Source organism: Cylas formicarius, unplaced genomic scaffold, assembly GCF_029955315.1.
Source record: "Cylas formicarius isolate icCylForm1 unplaced genomic scaffold, icCylForm1.1 PGA_scaffold_4__25_contigs__length_36172078, whole genome shotgun sequence".
Lineage (NCBI taxonomy): Eukaryota > Metazoa > Arthropoda > Insecta > Coleoptera > Brentidae > Cylas > Cylas formicarius.
This window is the reverse complement of record NW_026844334.1, coordinates 30,412,859-30,429,713: the sequence shown is the minus strand read 5'-3', so window position 1 is coordinate 30,429,713 and position 16,855 is coordinate 30,412,859. Positions and strand designations below refer to the sequence as shown.

At 37.3% G+C, this 16,855-nt stretch overlaps 1 protein-coding gene across 2 annotated transcripts in view; it reads right to left on the bottom strand.

Annotated features, from left to right (window-relative positions):
* The window catches only part of LOC132700417 (gamma-aminobutyric acid type B receptor subunit 1), a 476,519-nt gene that overhangs the window by 34,473 nt on the left and 425,191 nt on the right, over positions 1-16,855 (bottom strand). For both annotated transcript variants that reach the window (XM_060667722.1, XM_060667723.1), the window contains exons 11-12: positions 4,855-5,104; positions 4,560-4,799 (exon numbers count right to left, since the gene is read on the bottom strand). In XM_060667722.1, the coding sequence (XP_060523705.1) occupies positions 4,560-4,799; positions 4,855-5,104 (490 nt within the window). The remainder of the gene's footprint in view (positions 1-4,559; positions 4,800-4,854; positions 5,105-16,855) is intronic.

Genomic DNA, 16,855 nt, shown 5'->3' with positions numbered 1-16,855 from the left:
CAGGGTGCGCAACTTAACATTTTAAATATGACAACCATTTGGAAACGAATTCTAGGGCATCTCATAATTGGGGGTAGTTTTCTATCTTCCCGACCGTTTCAATGTGGTTGAGTAATGCAATATTTGGTTATTCCATTATTGGGGGTAGTTTTATATAGTAGTATATTATTTTGAAGCTCTCCTAAGTGACTCTTTAACGGTCTGGTTGAGTATCTGGGACAACGTAGATATTGCGAAATAAATAAAACGAATATTTGGTTATATCATTGTTGGGGGTAGTTTCAAGGTGGTTGAGTAATACATCATTTTGAACCTCTCCTAAGTGGCTATTAAAAGGTCTGTTTTGATATCTGGGACAACGTCAGGTTTTTTTGACATTCTGAAATAAATAAAACGAATTCTTGAGTATTTCGTTATGGGGGGTGGTTTTATATCTTGCCGACCATTTTGAGGTGGTTGACTAGTACATTATTTTGAAGGTCTCTTAAATAAATATAACGCAATTTTTGGTATTTCATAATTGAGGGTAGTTTTACGAGGTCAGCGCCAAAATTTTCCGGCCTGACATAGACAGCTCCAGTATCACGATAAAACTTTGTCTTGGCTGCAAAAAAAAATAAAGCCTTGCGTCAAATAGTTTTTTATTGATAGCATTTTAAAGAAGACGTGTCCGAAAAAATGTCGCATATGATGCAAATTGAGTATAGAGCAGTCATAAAGTTTTCGACAAAAGAAGGGTTAGCACCTAAAATTATTAAAGAAAGGCTGGATGGTGTGTACGGCCACAGTTCTCCTTCGTATTCTGTAGTGAAAGAATGGGCAAAACGCTTTCGAATGGCGCAGGAGTCCCTTGAAGATGATTCAAGAACTGGTCGACCAGTGGAGGTTATAACGGAAGACATTGTTGCGATTGTGGAAGAGGTGGTATTGAGTGATCGATGTTTAAAGGTGAAGAAAATCTTTCGGCTATTCCAAAAAAAAACTCCTGGAAGAGTGCGCGCGGTCTTTTTTGGAACTCTGTGGGTCGTAACCGAAGCCTGTGATAGAAACTATTGTGACGGGAGATGAAACGATAGTTCTCTATTATGATCCCCTATCGAAAAAAGAATCAATGGAGTGGCGCCGTAAGAGTGAAGCACCTCCAACAAAATTCAGAGTCTGCCAGTCAACAAAAAAGGTGATGGCCACGATCTTTTGGGTCAATGGTAAATATTACGCAACATTATTACATAAATTGCGAGACTGCGTATGTGTAAAACGTCGAGGAAAACTGACCAGAGGCGTTTGTCTTTTGCACGATAATGCACCTGTCCATACTGCTGGTGTTGCACAAGCTGCCATTTTAGAGTGTGGGTTCCAGCAGATAGATCATCCTCCCTATAATCCAGATATGCCTCCCAGCGACTATTTGTTTGGGACTTACGTGGACGTTTAAAGACGAAGTTGAGTTAAAAGAGGCTGTTTTAGCTCATTTTGCAGACAAACCAAAATAATATTTTTTTAAAGGGATTCAGTTGTTAATAAAGAGATGTAAAAAGTGTATTGAAGTTAAGGGGGATTATATTGAAAAATTTGTTACTCTACTTTGTTTCTTTCATATTCAGGCCAGGAAATTTTGGCGCTGCCCTCGTATATATTGTTAACGGTTTCAAGGTGGCTGGGTAATACATCATTTTGAAGCTTCCCGAAATGGCTCGTCAATGGTCTGGTTGAACTTCTGGGTCAAAATCAACTTCAGAAAAGGGGTTATTATCTGTATAGCAACATTAAATATGATTTCCCGGCATTTCCACAGGAATACGTTGTTTTAATTAATGTAAATAACGAACTGGTCCACTGTAATATTGGAAAATCCGAATCCAAATCGAAATCTAACTTCAGCCACATGATTATAAATTACACTTGCTGAAGTTTCGCCAATCATCCTGTTGACTTCTTCAAAACTGATGTAGGAGGAATCCAGAAGATATGTAAATAGTATTACACTAGCCCTAAGAAGCTGCGTATAGTTTCTAAGTTTTTCGGTTTTTACGCTACATAATATCTTTTTCACCACATTTCATTTATTTTTGATTAAAACTTTGTATTTCTGTATTTCAATTAATAATTAATAATTAAGTTAATATGGGATTTGTTCAAAAAATAAAAAGTAACAGGATTAAAGGGTATAAAAAATTTCATTCTATTATTTTTCTTTTAAGCTGCCAATTAATTAGAAATTTAGCACACGCATTACTAAAGTATTTTTTGGTATTTTTAAACCAAATTATACTTAATGTAAGACCCTTGATGCCAAAGAGTCTTAGCGGTCCATGATTTAAATAAAATGTAATCAAACTTTTTTGTCTAGGTTTTTGCAAATTTGAAGAGCTCGCAATTAAAGACAATTGAAAATGCCTTCTTGTGATACCACAATAAAATAAACCGTTAATATTTCCATGCAATGCATGTTCTTGAAACATAAGTTTTCTTGGAACTAACATAGTAGTAGATTTCGAAAGTGTTTTACACAACGTGGTTCCGTAAAAAAACCAAACACAATCAAAATTATTAAACAACTAGCTATTAACTATACTGTAGCATGCTAAAGCCTATATCTTCTTTCGAGTAGTTTAATATTATGCATCAGATAGTGTACGTTACGTAAGAGATTTCTGATAGCCCTAGACAAAAAAATCCAGTTGGTTTAAATCAGGCGATCTGGGAGTCCAGCGCCATATTCATTTGGCGTATTTTATCATCTTTTAGCTGAAATGAGGTAGTGCTTCTTGAAGTAGCCATATTATTTGTCTAACTTGAATAGACTTCCTATAAAATGGGCAAGAGAGTAGTGGAGATAAAGTTTCGATCGCCATTATGAAGATTATTAGCTCTCTTGCCCATATTTTCAAGAGAAAGCAGATTTTCAGGGAATAGATCATGAGAAGTGGCATTTTGCTTTCAAAAAAATTCGTATACTCTCTGTGGACTATTTTCCTGAGCAACAGTTTACTTTGGGATTATTTTTTTTGAATGCAGGCCTTCATAGTAAAGTATAGTATTATTTCTTTCGGAGATGTTTCACAATAAAAAGTCTTGCTGCTAATGCACTACAGCCAGCGTCTGTATAGTTAAGAAATAATACCCTTAGCGTCAAAACCAAAATATTATCACACATCTGTGAAGGAAGTGAAATCTATACTATATATACCCAGGCACAATATGCAGAACAATAACATAAACTCATTCAGTGAAAATGCGTTAGAACTGAGTGAAAACCTGCAGCAACTACTTAGTATGTCAAGACAAAAAAGATTTTCATCTAAAGAGTTAAACCCTCGAAAAGATGGACATGGCACATAGTAGCAAGCACGCCTGGAATACAATAAAGAATCTCAATGGTGACTCCATAGAGAGACTATTTCAGGTTGCACAACCTTTTTGCGTAAACGATAAAATCAATAAATGCAAACCCACAAAATCATAAGAGGAGTGGAAATAAATGGATTTTATGATAAACCGTTTCACTATAAAAATACAATACAAGACAAAGCTGCCAAGTAGCTATCGTCTCTAGCATGTTGGAACAAGTCATCTGTACAAACTGTAGGTATCCTTAATCATCCATATGGATTCGTAACAAAGGGCTTTTAGATCAGGAAAATATTGTACAGCTCAGATATTAAAGGTCGATCGACCTCATTGCTGTTTACATTACCATCCATAAAACTCTCCTAACCAAGACATATAACACAATAATGGATTATAATATTGTTAAATAATTGAGGCAGTGCTATATAAGAGGCGGTGCTCTATGTTAGAATATTCTTCTTCTCTGTTTAAATTTTTTACTGACGACCGACCAATATATCCAAAACAAGAACACTTCATATAATATGGTGACAATCTTGGTGTGGCAATGTAGACGAAACACATGAACAGAATAAAGTCGTAAGCGAAACTCATGTAAACCAAATCCAAATCCTGCTTGGAAGATTAAAGGTAAAAATTAAGTTGGGTGGCACAGTCACTGGAGTACTCAAATAAGCCTAAGTATGTAGGAGTACTCTTAGTCGATCCCTCAAATACCATTTCAAAAGAACAGAGGGTTACCAACAACCCCCGTAAAAAACTAGCACGAAAATGGCAAGCATACGTAGAAGTCTCAAATGCAGAATATGATTATAGCTAGATTCAGACACGAAAAGATTTACTACATAATGCAGCGGGTATCGGATCTTCTGAGGATCGAAGTGCTCAATATCTGGTCCACATAAAAGTTTACAGTTTGAGAAATTTCATGAATCCAGCTGGAAATGGGAATGGAAATCTTGAACATCACTGCCAATGATTTATGGTCGGCTAACAATGAAGCTGTCGAAATAGCCCGTTTGTTGGTTGAAAAGCTATATCTTGAATTGTTACACGAAATAGCAAAGCAAAGTAATTAGCTGTGGTTAATTGATATTTACAAAAATTAAGCACCTTCGAGTTAAATTGCTATAAAATTTAAAACAAAATGGGATTTTTCATACTTAAGTGAGAGCGCGCAAGTGAGGCAAGAAGATTTAATTACTTACTAGAATTAGACCTTTATAGGCGCACATCAGAGAGAGCCACACGTTGTTGTGATGGCTCTCGCAGTGCTCGAGTTCTGGTCTTATCTTTGAATCGTCCGACTCCTCTTCGGGTTCTTCCAAAGGAAATAACTCTATTCGTCTCTGTAACGGATCGAGTATCTGCCAACTGATCATAATCACCAAATCGATCACCAATAGGCCGGACACCATCGAATACAGTTTCCAAGGCTGGACCTTTTTCTAAAACCAATCACCAATATAAATAATCAGCAGGTTTTCATATTATGGTTTATACCGATTTTGCCTTGGGATCCGTTTTCGCTTTCGTGCTTAACCGATGCACCCTCCACACTTTACTGAACATAGCCCCGAATGACAACGTGAATCCTATAGTCAACAACCAGGCTCTGGCTTGGCAGATGAAGGGGTAAGTTTCGGGCACCACGAACCTGCCATCCAGACCGAGCAGAAAAACTGCCGCCAAACATACCACTATTCCGAATAACATTATGGTGTTGCATACCGGATGTGATGACTGAATTACCCTGCAAAGTCATGTACACGTAAATTCTCATGTCAGGAGTGTATTGTGGCAAAAACGTAATATTAACCTCGGGAACTGGGACGGGACGTGTTAGGACAGAATATGGCTTTAGAATATAGAAAGAAGTAGGACGGCCAAGAAAAACACCTTATAACATATGATATATCTCGAATGTGTCTTCATTTATAAATTATAGAGTAATAGTATACTATGGAACGAGTGCGGTAAACGGCATTTGACTCACGAGCTTAATAAACGAATAAAAACGAAACGAATAAAAATAAGTTTACCGAACGTGTTGCATACTATACTTTTTCTACGTCCATTAGTTTTTGGGCACATTTTCGCAAAACAACACGAATACATCCACTGACATGACCATCAGAATTGACAAACGTCAAAATTCGAGGCGTGAGAAATATCTCCGAAAACATCCGATTGTTCCCAAACTCGTGCGGAAATGTCCGAAGTGGCTCGCATCCGTGGGAAACGAAACTGATGTGGTAAAGTGACGCTTCCCGCACGCTAGATCGGTGAGTAATTAGGTATTTTATAGACAGGAGTAGAAAAAATTAATTATCTCATTGGTTTCAAAAGTTAGGAGAAAATGGTGAATACAAAAGTTGTAAAGTATGTACAATTAAAAATTATTTTAAAGTATACAGAATGGCTAAAAAAGCGTGATGAATAAAATATACATTTTTTTGAATGGAAAACGCTATTGTTAAATTTTGCTTATTGTTTTTTTTTCATACGTAGCTAAATCTAATAGTTTTTCCAATATTTCAATTTTTCTAAACAAATACCTATTTCAAATAATTTTAAGTTTAATTGATATTAATAAAATTAGCCAACATGGCTCTGCTAAGGTGAAAAAATCAAAAAAGCAAACCATATTAAATACTTGCTACTATAAATTAATTTGCCTAATTTTTAATTATTATTATGGTGCAATAAATGGTCATATGTCGTTCTATTTGGATACACGTGTTTAGACTTCTTCGTACATTTTCTTGGAATACATTTTGTTATTCTCCTGCTTCTACTAAATTAGTCTTCAACTATTGACCAGTTCGACTATACCTCATTTCAATTAAATCAAAAGTGTCAATCGCAGATGTTCGAAAGTAAGTAAGACACCTGGTATAAATTATATTCTATACTCAGTTTTTTTTTTAATTCACTGACATCACACTAAATTTTATGAATTTTAATGTAAAAATTTGATAATTTTATATTACAGCAAGAGGAACAGAAAGAAGGGTAAATATTTCAAAAGTTAAAATAAGTTAAAATAAACTTGTATCAAGTATATGACACACTTTATACAAGTTTGTAAGATTTTGCAGAAAAAATAATAATATATATGGTGTGCCATTTAAGGAAATCGAGATTTTGTAGTATCTTATTAAAATTTGGTTGCACATATCTCTTACGTCATTATCGAATAAGCTTAATATTAAATAATTTAAATTTAAAATTGATGAAAATTTTTAAAAGGAATTAAAAAAATAGCGTCTTCCATTTAAAACAATGTATATTTAATTCGTCACGCTTTTTTGGGCGACCCTGTATACTTTAATATAATTTTAAATTTTCATACGATGTTGGTAAATTTCACCAATACCATTTTGGTTTTGGTATTGTGTAAATAGATTATTTCCTGTTAGCAGCTCGTATAATTATTATTATGTCAAATATAAAAAGGAAATTCAAAAATAATCTCTAAATACTATACTAATGATTAATTATTCTTGCATGTAATTAATTCTTCTACCAACGAAAAATCCGAGAGTCTATAGAAATCTATAAGCAACCTAATAATCTTAACAGCGACTCAGGTCTCTAACTGTCACCAATATGGGGAATCAGTCATCCGAGACGGTGTTTATGCCCCTCATTTAGCTCCGCCCCCTCTCAAAGGATGTTTGGCGAAACGTTGGCTGGTTCGCGTTAACAATAACCAACGCAGGAGGAATCCAGAAGTTTTATAAAATAGTGTTTTATTGTTAGTTGTACCTTGTTACTGGTTGATGTCAGTTTTGAAGTGGTAATTTAAGTACGAAAACATTAATTATCTGTTGCTGTTCTGTATTTCAAAAAGAAGCCGCTTCGCGTCCAAATAATAGCAATTTCAAATGAATTTTTTTTAAATATCTGGCGTACCCTGTAAGATAGACGAACCTGAAACTCTCTCCCTGCACAATTTTCTAGGCTGTTTAAATTATCCCAGGTTTTGTAGTTTTTCACTTACAGCCAAAACGTATCTACAAAAACGGCAATTTTCAGGGTATTTTAGATTTAATATTCCGGAAATGGAGGTTATAGCCCTGGATCTTTCCCGTTTCCTGGTCCAAGAATTTTTCTAAAATTGTAAATGGTTTTCGAGAAAATAAGATTTTTTTTTTGCGCCGTCATCGCGTCTTGACAGCCCCCGGAATAGTGATTTTCATATGGATTTTTACAAATTTCTCGAGCACCGTGTGTGTACGAAAATCTGAGTGGCCTGTATTTGGGCTGGTTACTATTTTTTGATTTTCCCTTTAAAAAAATTTCGAGATCGACGATATAATGACGACTCCGAAAGGGTGCGGCCTACCTTGATCCCTTGAAGGGGGTTGCTGGTTCTCTGCACCCGCGGGTTTTACACGTATCGGCACTTTTTTAATTGCTTTACACTTTGGAATTGTCCGTGATGCGTTCGGTTCGACGGTCGATCAGAGAGAGTCCGCGTGGATCGATTTAAAAATTTTGACCTTTGTCTTCGGCCGCAAGTAAAAAGAGTCGTCATTTTTTGAGCGCGAAAAAACCGCGAAATAAATTAATATATGTAGAGTAATTTAAAAAAGGAGTTTGCATAATTCATAAATCCCTTATCGGGACGATACATACCGCCCAGCAAAATGGTACATTTTAGCACCACGTTTGAAATTAATTTATATACTAAGAATTAAGTTAACGTAATTAAAAAAAGAAAAAAGGAAGAGACGAGAAAAAGGGTTTAATACTGCGGCAAAGGACAAACTTTTGACACAGGTCTTTTTATGGTACCCGTTGCGGTTTTAATGGTTACAACCCTAACCACGCCATCGCGACCGGGGTGTGTTTGGATTATACGTTCTAGCTTCCACTTAAGTGGGGGTAAAAGATCTTCTTTAACCAGGACAAGAGTATTGTTTTCGATTGGAACCCCCGGATCGTACCAGTTACTTCTTTGCATTAAAGTATGTAAGTACTCCGTGTGCCAGCGTCGCCAGAAATCTTGGTGCAAGCGCTGCGTTAACTGCCACCGAGAAAGTGTATTTAATTTAATATCCGACAGATTAGGTTCAGGAAACGCGTTTAAAGGTTCGAGATTAAGAAAATGTCCGGGGGTTAACACATTGAGATCGTTAGGATCAGAGCTTATTGGGCATAATGGGCGAGAATTAAGAACACTTTCTATGGACACAAGCACTGTATAGAATTCTTCATATGTGAGAATTTGGTCCCCCACTACTCGCACCAGGTGACCCTTGACAGATTTAATACCTGCCTCGAAAATACCACCGAAATTAGGAGCAGCTGGGAGGTTAAAATGCCACTTAATGTTTTCTTGGCTGTAAATCGATTTCCAAGTGTCTGAAATTTGTTTCGACGCGCCGACGAAGTTAGTTCCGCAGTCCGTGTAGATATCCGTAAACCGACCGCGACGTGATAAAAATCGGCGGAGGGCGCCGAGAAATGCATCAGTAGAAAGTTCTGTGGCTAACTCCAGATGGATAGCGTTGGTAGCCATGCAGACAAAAAGGCAAATGTAAGATTTTAGAGTTTTGGCGCCTCGAGTCTTCCCCAGGGTGATACGAAAAGGGCCTCCGAAGTCGATACCTGATTTGATCTGATTTTACCTAGTTGTCGGTAAATCTCCCATTAAGGGTTGAGACGAGAGAGGTTTGGCGCGAAAGCATCGGTAGCAGGAGGATAACACTTTTCGTATGGTGCGTTTTGGAGATGTTATCCAATAATTCTGAGTTAGCAGATACTGCGTAGTTTGCAATCCGGGGTGTAAATATTTATTATGGATGTATAGAATTAGTAGGGTAGTGAGTCTATGTGAACCCTTTAAAAGAATGGGGTATTTTTGTTCAAACCCTAGCGAGGAGTGTGTTAACCGACCACCGACTCGTAGGATACCGTTATCGTCGAGAAAGGGAGATAGCTTTCTCAGATATTTGGGAAGACGTCCCTTCTTTAGCAAAATTTTAAGTTCACCTGGGAATAGGATACGTTGAACTTCTTTGATTAACACCAGAAGGGCGTGATGGGTCTCATTTTCAGAGAGATCATCTAATTGGCGACTCTCGGGGGTGCGAGTATTGTGTATAAATCTTAAAATATTTGCCGCTACTCGAATGATTTTAGTGATTGAGGAGAAGCGATCAATCAGAGAAGTGAAAGGATTTTCATCCGCGAAAGTAATTAGGACAAATTTGCGGGTCTCTACGGAAGTTTGAAATGCTTTATTTTCCGAATACGAAACATTCGAAACGAAAGTATTCCTATCAGTGGAACGGAAATGGGGGCCCGCCCACCATGTGGGATGGTTTACAAGCTCGGACGGGTAGAAACCTCTTGAGGCGCAATCAGCAGGGTTTTCGCTTGAGGATATTTGGAACCAATTAGAAGGAAAGATTTTCTCTTGGATGTGACTCACTCTGTTAGCTACGAAAGTGGCCCAGTTATGTGGAGAAGAATGGATCCAAGACAGAGCTACAGTTGAATCTGAATAAGCAAATATTTTTGTAATGTTCATGTGTTCTTGATATGTATCTAATATGTAATGCAATAAGTCAGCTAATAACACAGCAGCGCAAAGTTCCAGGCGCGGTATAGAGATTTTCTTCAAAGGGGCTATTCTAGATTTTGAACATACAAAGTGCACCTTGACTGTGGAATTTGTCGTCTGCGTGCGGAAATATACGACGGCGGCGTAAGCCTTTTCAGATGAATCACAAAAACCATGCATTTCGTATGACGTTATGTTTTCTACGGAGATTCGCCGTGGTATCGATAAAGAAGAGAGGTGATGAAGTTCGGTTTTATACTGTGACCACTTTGTGAAGATTTCTTGGGGAGCAGGTTGATCCCATTCGAGACCTAGAGACCAGAGTTTTTGTATAATGAGCTTTATATAGACGGTGACAGGTGTTAAAAACCGAGGGGGTCGAAGACGCGAGCTAGTTGGGACAATAAATTTCTTTTAGTACAAGCTTGTTCGAGGAGGTCAATTTTATAAGTGAAACTGTCAATTGCGGGAGACCATTGAAGCCCAAGAATATTTACCATAGACACTTACGAAGTTCAAATCCTCCCAAACTTAGAAGTTTGATTAGATCGTTTATCACAGAGGTGGCCTGTTCTAGGGAATCACAACCTGACATGATATCGTTGACATAAATGTCATTTTGTAGGACGCGGGAAGCCATTGGAAATTTCTTCTCCTAGTCTTGTGCGAGTTGTATTAGTGTTCGAATAGTCAGAAAAGGTGCGGATGACACCCCAAATGTCACTCTATTCAAAAGGTAATCTGCTAAAGGTTCGGAATTCGAAAATCGCCACACAATTTTTTGATAATTACGGTGGTCTTTGTTGATAAGAATTTGGCGGTACATCTGTTTTATTTCAGCTGTAAATACAACCTTGTGTACCCGAAATTTTAAAAGAAGCTTTGCAATGTCCTGCTGAAGTTTGGGACCGATTAATAAAGTGTCGTTTAGCGCGAGGCTATTTGCGTCTTTTGCGGACGCGTCGAACACCGTGCGTAAGGGGGTGGTTGAACTTTCCGGACGTAGAACACTGTGATTTGGAAGATAATACTGATGGAGATTTGTTGGATCATATGGAGGAGCAAGTGACATATATCCAGATTGAATGTATTTGGATAAGACGTTAGAGTATAGCGTATGGAGGGAAGGGTTGGCGAGTAGTCTACGTTCCAGATTATAAAATCTTCGAATTGCGATTTCGCGGGAATTTTTGAAAGTACGAAAGGTTGAATCTCGGAAAGGTAAAGAAACTATGTAACGACCAATTTCATCCCGAGTATGCGTGTCGACAAACAAATTTTCGGCCTCTACTTCTTCGGGGGAAAATTTGGACGCACACGAAATGTTATCTAGCTCCCAAAACCTTTTTATCGAAGCATCTAAGGAATAATCGCACGAAACGTGGAGTGAATGAATTGACTTAGCGTAATTGTTACTTACGGGACCAGAGATGATAAAACCAAAGCAAGTGTTTTGGGCCACGGGGTCGTTAACTGATTCTATGAATTTTCCATTTTCTAAAATGTGGGCAAAAATGTCTGCTCCTATTAGCATATCTACAGGACCTGGTATGTTAAATTTAGGATCTGCGAGATTAAGATGTGAGAATTTGAAAAATAATTCTCCAGAGAGTTGAGAGCTAGGCATATCTTCGCATATTGCAAATGCTAAAGTCTAGCGTGAAGGAAGGGTTTTTTGAGGTTTTAGGCATGATAGTGCAGACAACAGAATTAGACGCGTGTGAAGTCATTTCTCCTACCCCTTTTATCGGCAATGATAGGGGTGAAAGAGTGAGACCCAACTTATTTCGGAATTTATTGGTTATAAAATTTGCCTGACTTGCACTATCGAGAAGAACTCTAGCCCTTTGGTAACCACCGATAGCGTCTTGAACATCGACTTCAGCGGTAGATAAGAGGACGGTGTGCTTAATAGGAGTCAAATTAGTAAACACTACAGAAGTAGAAGGTTGATTATTGAGGTTCTGTTGTGAGTTGCTTTCAGGAGGATTAGAGTTGAATTTTACTTCGGGAGAATTTGAAGTTCGTTGAGATTCTGGATTTCTATCGAAATGCAAAAGAGAGTGGTGAGCCTTCTGTCACTTTTTACATTTCGTTCGAGAGGAGCATTGAGTAAAATTATGTTTAATTCCGAGACAGTTGGTACACCAACGGTTTTGCTTTACTGTGCTAAGTCGTTCATGAGGGGTCTTGTTGAGAAAATCTAGACAGTTGTAGATAAGATGGCCACCCTTTTTACAAAAGGGACAGTTAATCTGGTTTGCAGTGTTAACTAGGAAGGAGGATTTAGATTTCGTTTTAAAGGTATTTGGGAAATTTTGAGGGTCGGGTTTTCCCTTGGCTTGGTTAGCATAGAATACTGCATCTAAAGCGAGACATTGTTTTCTTAGGAATTCTTCGAGAATGGTGAAACTTTTTCCAATGTTCGTGGGAAGCTCTAAGGCATTACCGCATTCACGTTCGAATCGTGTAGCCGTATTGGGATCAAGACAATCAAATAATTGGTAAAACAATATAAAATCCCATTGTTATCCATATGGTATCCTAAGTTTTGCAAGGCAGCTAGATGTTCCGAAAAGCAATCGATAAGAGATCTTAAGCTGTCTACATCGTTTTCGTTGGTTAGTCTTTTTGACTTTTCTATTGCCCGCCAATGACTTATTGAGATAAGCCGAGTGTTGTTATATCTTCGAACCAACGATTCGTACGCGATGGGGTAGTTAGCGTCGGTCAAAGGTGTACATTTGACGAGAGCAAGCGGAGGACCTTGAAGGCAACTAATTAAGTAGGAAAATTTTTCGGAATTAGTCAACTGATTACTAGTGTGAATCATGGAGTTAAATAGAGTAATTCAGAATAAATTGCTTGAATTTCATAATAGTCGTCATTGAACTTTTTCCGAATTGCGTTGTGCTCGTCTAGTCTCCCGTCTTCAACATTGGCCAAAATCGTTGTAATGGAGGACTGTTGTCGTTCGAAATCCTCGAGAAATGCGTCGATATGCTTGAAACGCATTCGAAAATGAGTATGGAGACTAGGATCAGTTTGACTTTTAAGGGCGATTGCCTTTAACTCAGCCAGCCTACTAATGTCAGTATCCCTTTGAAGCGAGAAATGTTTCATTTTTGCTAAGGTTTTACTGTCCATTTTTGTGTAAGTTTATTGTAAACTTAATCGTAAAAGAAGTAATTATATTTGTCTAATTGATCAACCAATTCGGGCGAGAGGTAAGAGGTAAACGAACGCAAACCAGGCGCAAGCAAAATGTATCGTACCGACTATTACAAACTTATTAAAAATGCAAACTTTATTAGTTAGAAAATTCGAGGTCCAAGTGACTAAAAATTATATGTACGAAAATCTGAGTGGACTGTATTTGGGCTGGTTACTATTTTTTGATTTTCCCTTTAATAAAGTTTCGAGATTGACGATATAATGACGACTCCGAAAGGGTGCGGCCTACCTTGATCCCTTGAAGGGGGTTGCTGGTTCTCTGCACCCGCGGGTTTTACACGTATCGGCACTTTTTTAATTGCTTTACACATTGGAATTTTCCGTGATGCGTTCGGTTCGACGGTCGATCAGAGAGAGAGTCCGTGTGGATCGATTTAAAAGTTTTGACCTTTGTCTTCGGCCGCAAGTAAAAAGAGTCGCCATTTTTTGAGCGCGAAAAAACCGCGAAATAAATTAATATATGTAGAGTAATTTAAAAAAGGAATTTGCATAATTCATGAATCCCTTATCGGGACGATACAGAAAACCGCAAATACAAAAATTGTAGCTCTTGATGCGTCCTATGACACTGTTTCAACCGATTAGCCTAATTTTTTACGATTTTTGATTTGCGGTTAATAATTTACACTGGAAAAGAACAATTTTCAAAGTCTTTTAGATTTTTGCATGTAATTTAAAAAACCTTGAATATAATCGAAAAAATGTTTGAAACAAAGATGGATTGGATCCTATGCGTTTGCCAGTTAACGAATTTTGATCATCGGATGAATGGTTATGGAGAAAACCATGTTTTTCTGGAAGCCAAAATAACAAAAAAAAATTCTATTTTTTTTTTTAAATACTTTGCGGTACTAATTGCACTCTACTTTAATAGTTTAAATGTGGATCAGAACATCTACTTCTCTGCCAAATCTGAAGTCGGTAGATGCAAATTTAGGGTACCTATTACGTTTTTTAATATTGCACGGAATATCGCGAACACCCTGTACAATAGGTGAAAACCTTAAAAACAGAAGTTTTAGCTCTGCATGCGAGCTTTATTACCATTTAAAAGAAACTGATATCTGGAACATAACCCTTTAGTTATCGGCAATTTTCAATACTAGGGGGACCCATTTTTCATTTTTTTTTAATTTGCGGCGCAAACAGTACATTCTTGAAAAATTGTGAAGAATAAAAGTTTATGCAGCCAAATCTTCTACGTGTTCTCGTTGCAGAATTTTTTCGGTTCCGTAAATAGTTTTCGAGAAATGATCTTTTCCTTAGACCCTTGCAAGCGCAGTTTTTAATTTTTTGAAAATACTTCCCTACCCCCCAACCCCCCCAAGTTTCAATAGGTTCCGCTAGGGGACCAAACGTTATTTGCCTGCCAAATTTGAAGTCGATAGCTTCAAATTTCCGACACTTATCGTGTCTTATAGCATAAAAAAAAAAGATGGACGCCGAAGCTTGAACGTAGCCATTTTTACATATCGTATCCATCAAGTAGACGGTTAAAAGGGAACAAAATTTGAAGAGTGTAGCCCAAACCGTTCGGAAATTATCGTGGAAAAACCTTGAAACAAAGAACGGAGAACGGACAGACAAAAAAAAAACGTTTTCTTTCAATGCTGATTCTATCTGTACCAACGGCTACGCTGTACGATGCAGATTTAGGGTGCCTATTACGTTTTTTCACATTGCACGGAATATCGCGAACACCCTTCCTTTCACGCGTTTCACATCTCGTCGAACTTGAAAGTTACGGTAAACTTTGTTAAATGTTAAAATTTGTGCTGGTAATTGCGACTTAAAATAATATTTTTTTGAAACATGTCGCGCATCCTGTTTTATAGCCGAAAACTGGATCTTTCGTTCACCACAGTTTACGATACTGTTCAAATCAAATTATCCCATCTCTAACAGTTATTAATTTATCGGCAATAATTTACCCACAAAAACGGAAATTTTTAGGATATTTTAGATTCCTTGCCCATAAACGACATACCCTGTATATAATTCAAACAATGTTCAAATTGGAGGATATAGCCTTGGATCTCCCACGTTTCCTGGTATATGAATTTTTTCAATAAATAGCCGTCGTAATGACGTCATCGCGTCTAAATTGATTTCCGTTTTGATTTTTTGAAATATCTCGAACAGAGGATGTGTTAGACGAAAACCCTGAAGAAAATTGTTACATTACAAACTAATTAGCCATATTTTTTAAGAATTTTTTAGATTTTTGTCCATAACTCAAAAACCCTGCATATAATCTAACAAATGCTAGAAATAAAAATTACAGCACTAGATCTTCCGCGTCTGCTGGCTAACGAGTTTTGCCGATCGGACTAATGGTTTTGGAGAAAATATTTTTTTCTTGGAAACCAAAATAACTTAAAAAAAAATTGAAAAAATTTTAAAAAATACTTTGCGCAACTTGATCGCAGACAACTTTTATGGTTTAAATGTGGGTCTGGATATTGCACGGTATATAGCGAATGCCCTGTACAATAGACAAAAACCTTAAATGCAAAAGTCTTAGCCAGCTAAAAACAAATTGATTTCTGAATCGCAGTCTTCTAGTTATGGTAAATTTTAAATTAAAAGAGAAACCCCATTTTCAGTTTTTTGTCAATACTGACCAGACCCTGTACATTTTAAAAAATTGCCAAGAATATAAGTTTATAGCATTGGGTCTTGCGGATCTTTTGAGACACTTTTTTTTTCGATCTGCTACACCGTTTTCGAGAAATGATTTTTTCTTCGATCCATGCAAACGCGGTTTTTAATTTTTTTAAAATACTTTCCGACCCTCCAGCTCCCCCAATTTCAATAGGTTCTGTTAGGGGACCACATGCCATTTGCTTGCCAAATATGCAGTTGATAGCTTCAAATTTCGGACACTTAGCGATGTACGAAAAATAGTGGAAAATCGCGAAAAAAAGATAGATGTCAATTTCTGATCGCGGCCATTTCCTATGGCCGTCTCGTGGTCAGTTTAAAAAGAAGAAAAATTCCAGCATCCTGGCTCCAACGGTTCCAAACTTATTCGCGTTTTTATGAAGGGATAGACAAAAAAAAATTTTTTTCGACCCTGATCATTTGTGTACTAATGGGGGTCCCCTAGGACTTCCCGTTGCCGAGATATGAGTTTCGTTGCTAAGCGCATATACTTTCGAAAAATTCGATTTCATTGATTTTTTCAAAGTAACAAGTTCATCTTGCGTTACAACAATTAACAATTAATGGTGACCTTTTCGAACATCTACAGTGATATCTTTAAGTGGGACTTTAAGCTACACTTTCAGCAAAAATGAGACAGCTCCGTCAATTAGTTTGCAAGTTATCGACTTTTAAACAGTGGATACATTTTTTTGGACCCCTCTGTAGTTTAAGTTTATACTTTTGTTTTAAGCTTCTTTTGCCTTTTCATTTCTTGCATCCGATAGTGGGTTCTCTTAAGGAGACTACGCTGGACCTAATTACGTCAAGTTAATTCGTAAACGTAAACATTCCTCGATGGAGAAAAGCGGAAAATTGCAACGTTAAATCCCCTACGATCCTTAACTAAATCTGCGTGAAGTTTAGACAACTGGTAGAGAAGCACAAACAAATTGGTGGACAAGTCGAAACAAACTGCGTGATTCGCCGAAACTTCCTTCGGGTCATTTATTATGCGAAAAGGTCACGCTGTAATCCCAGGGTTCGTAT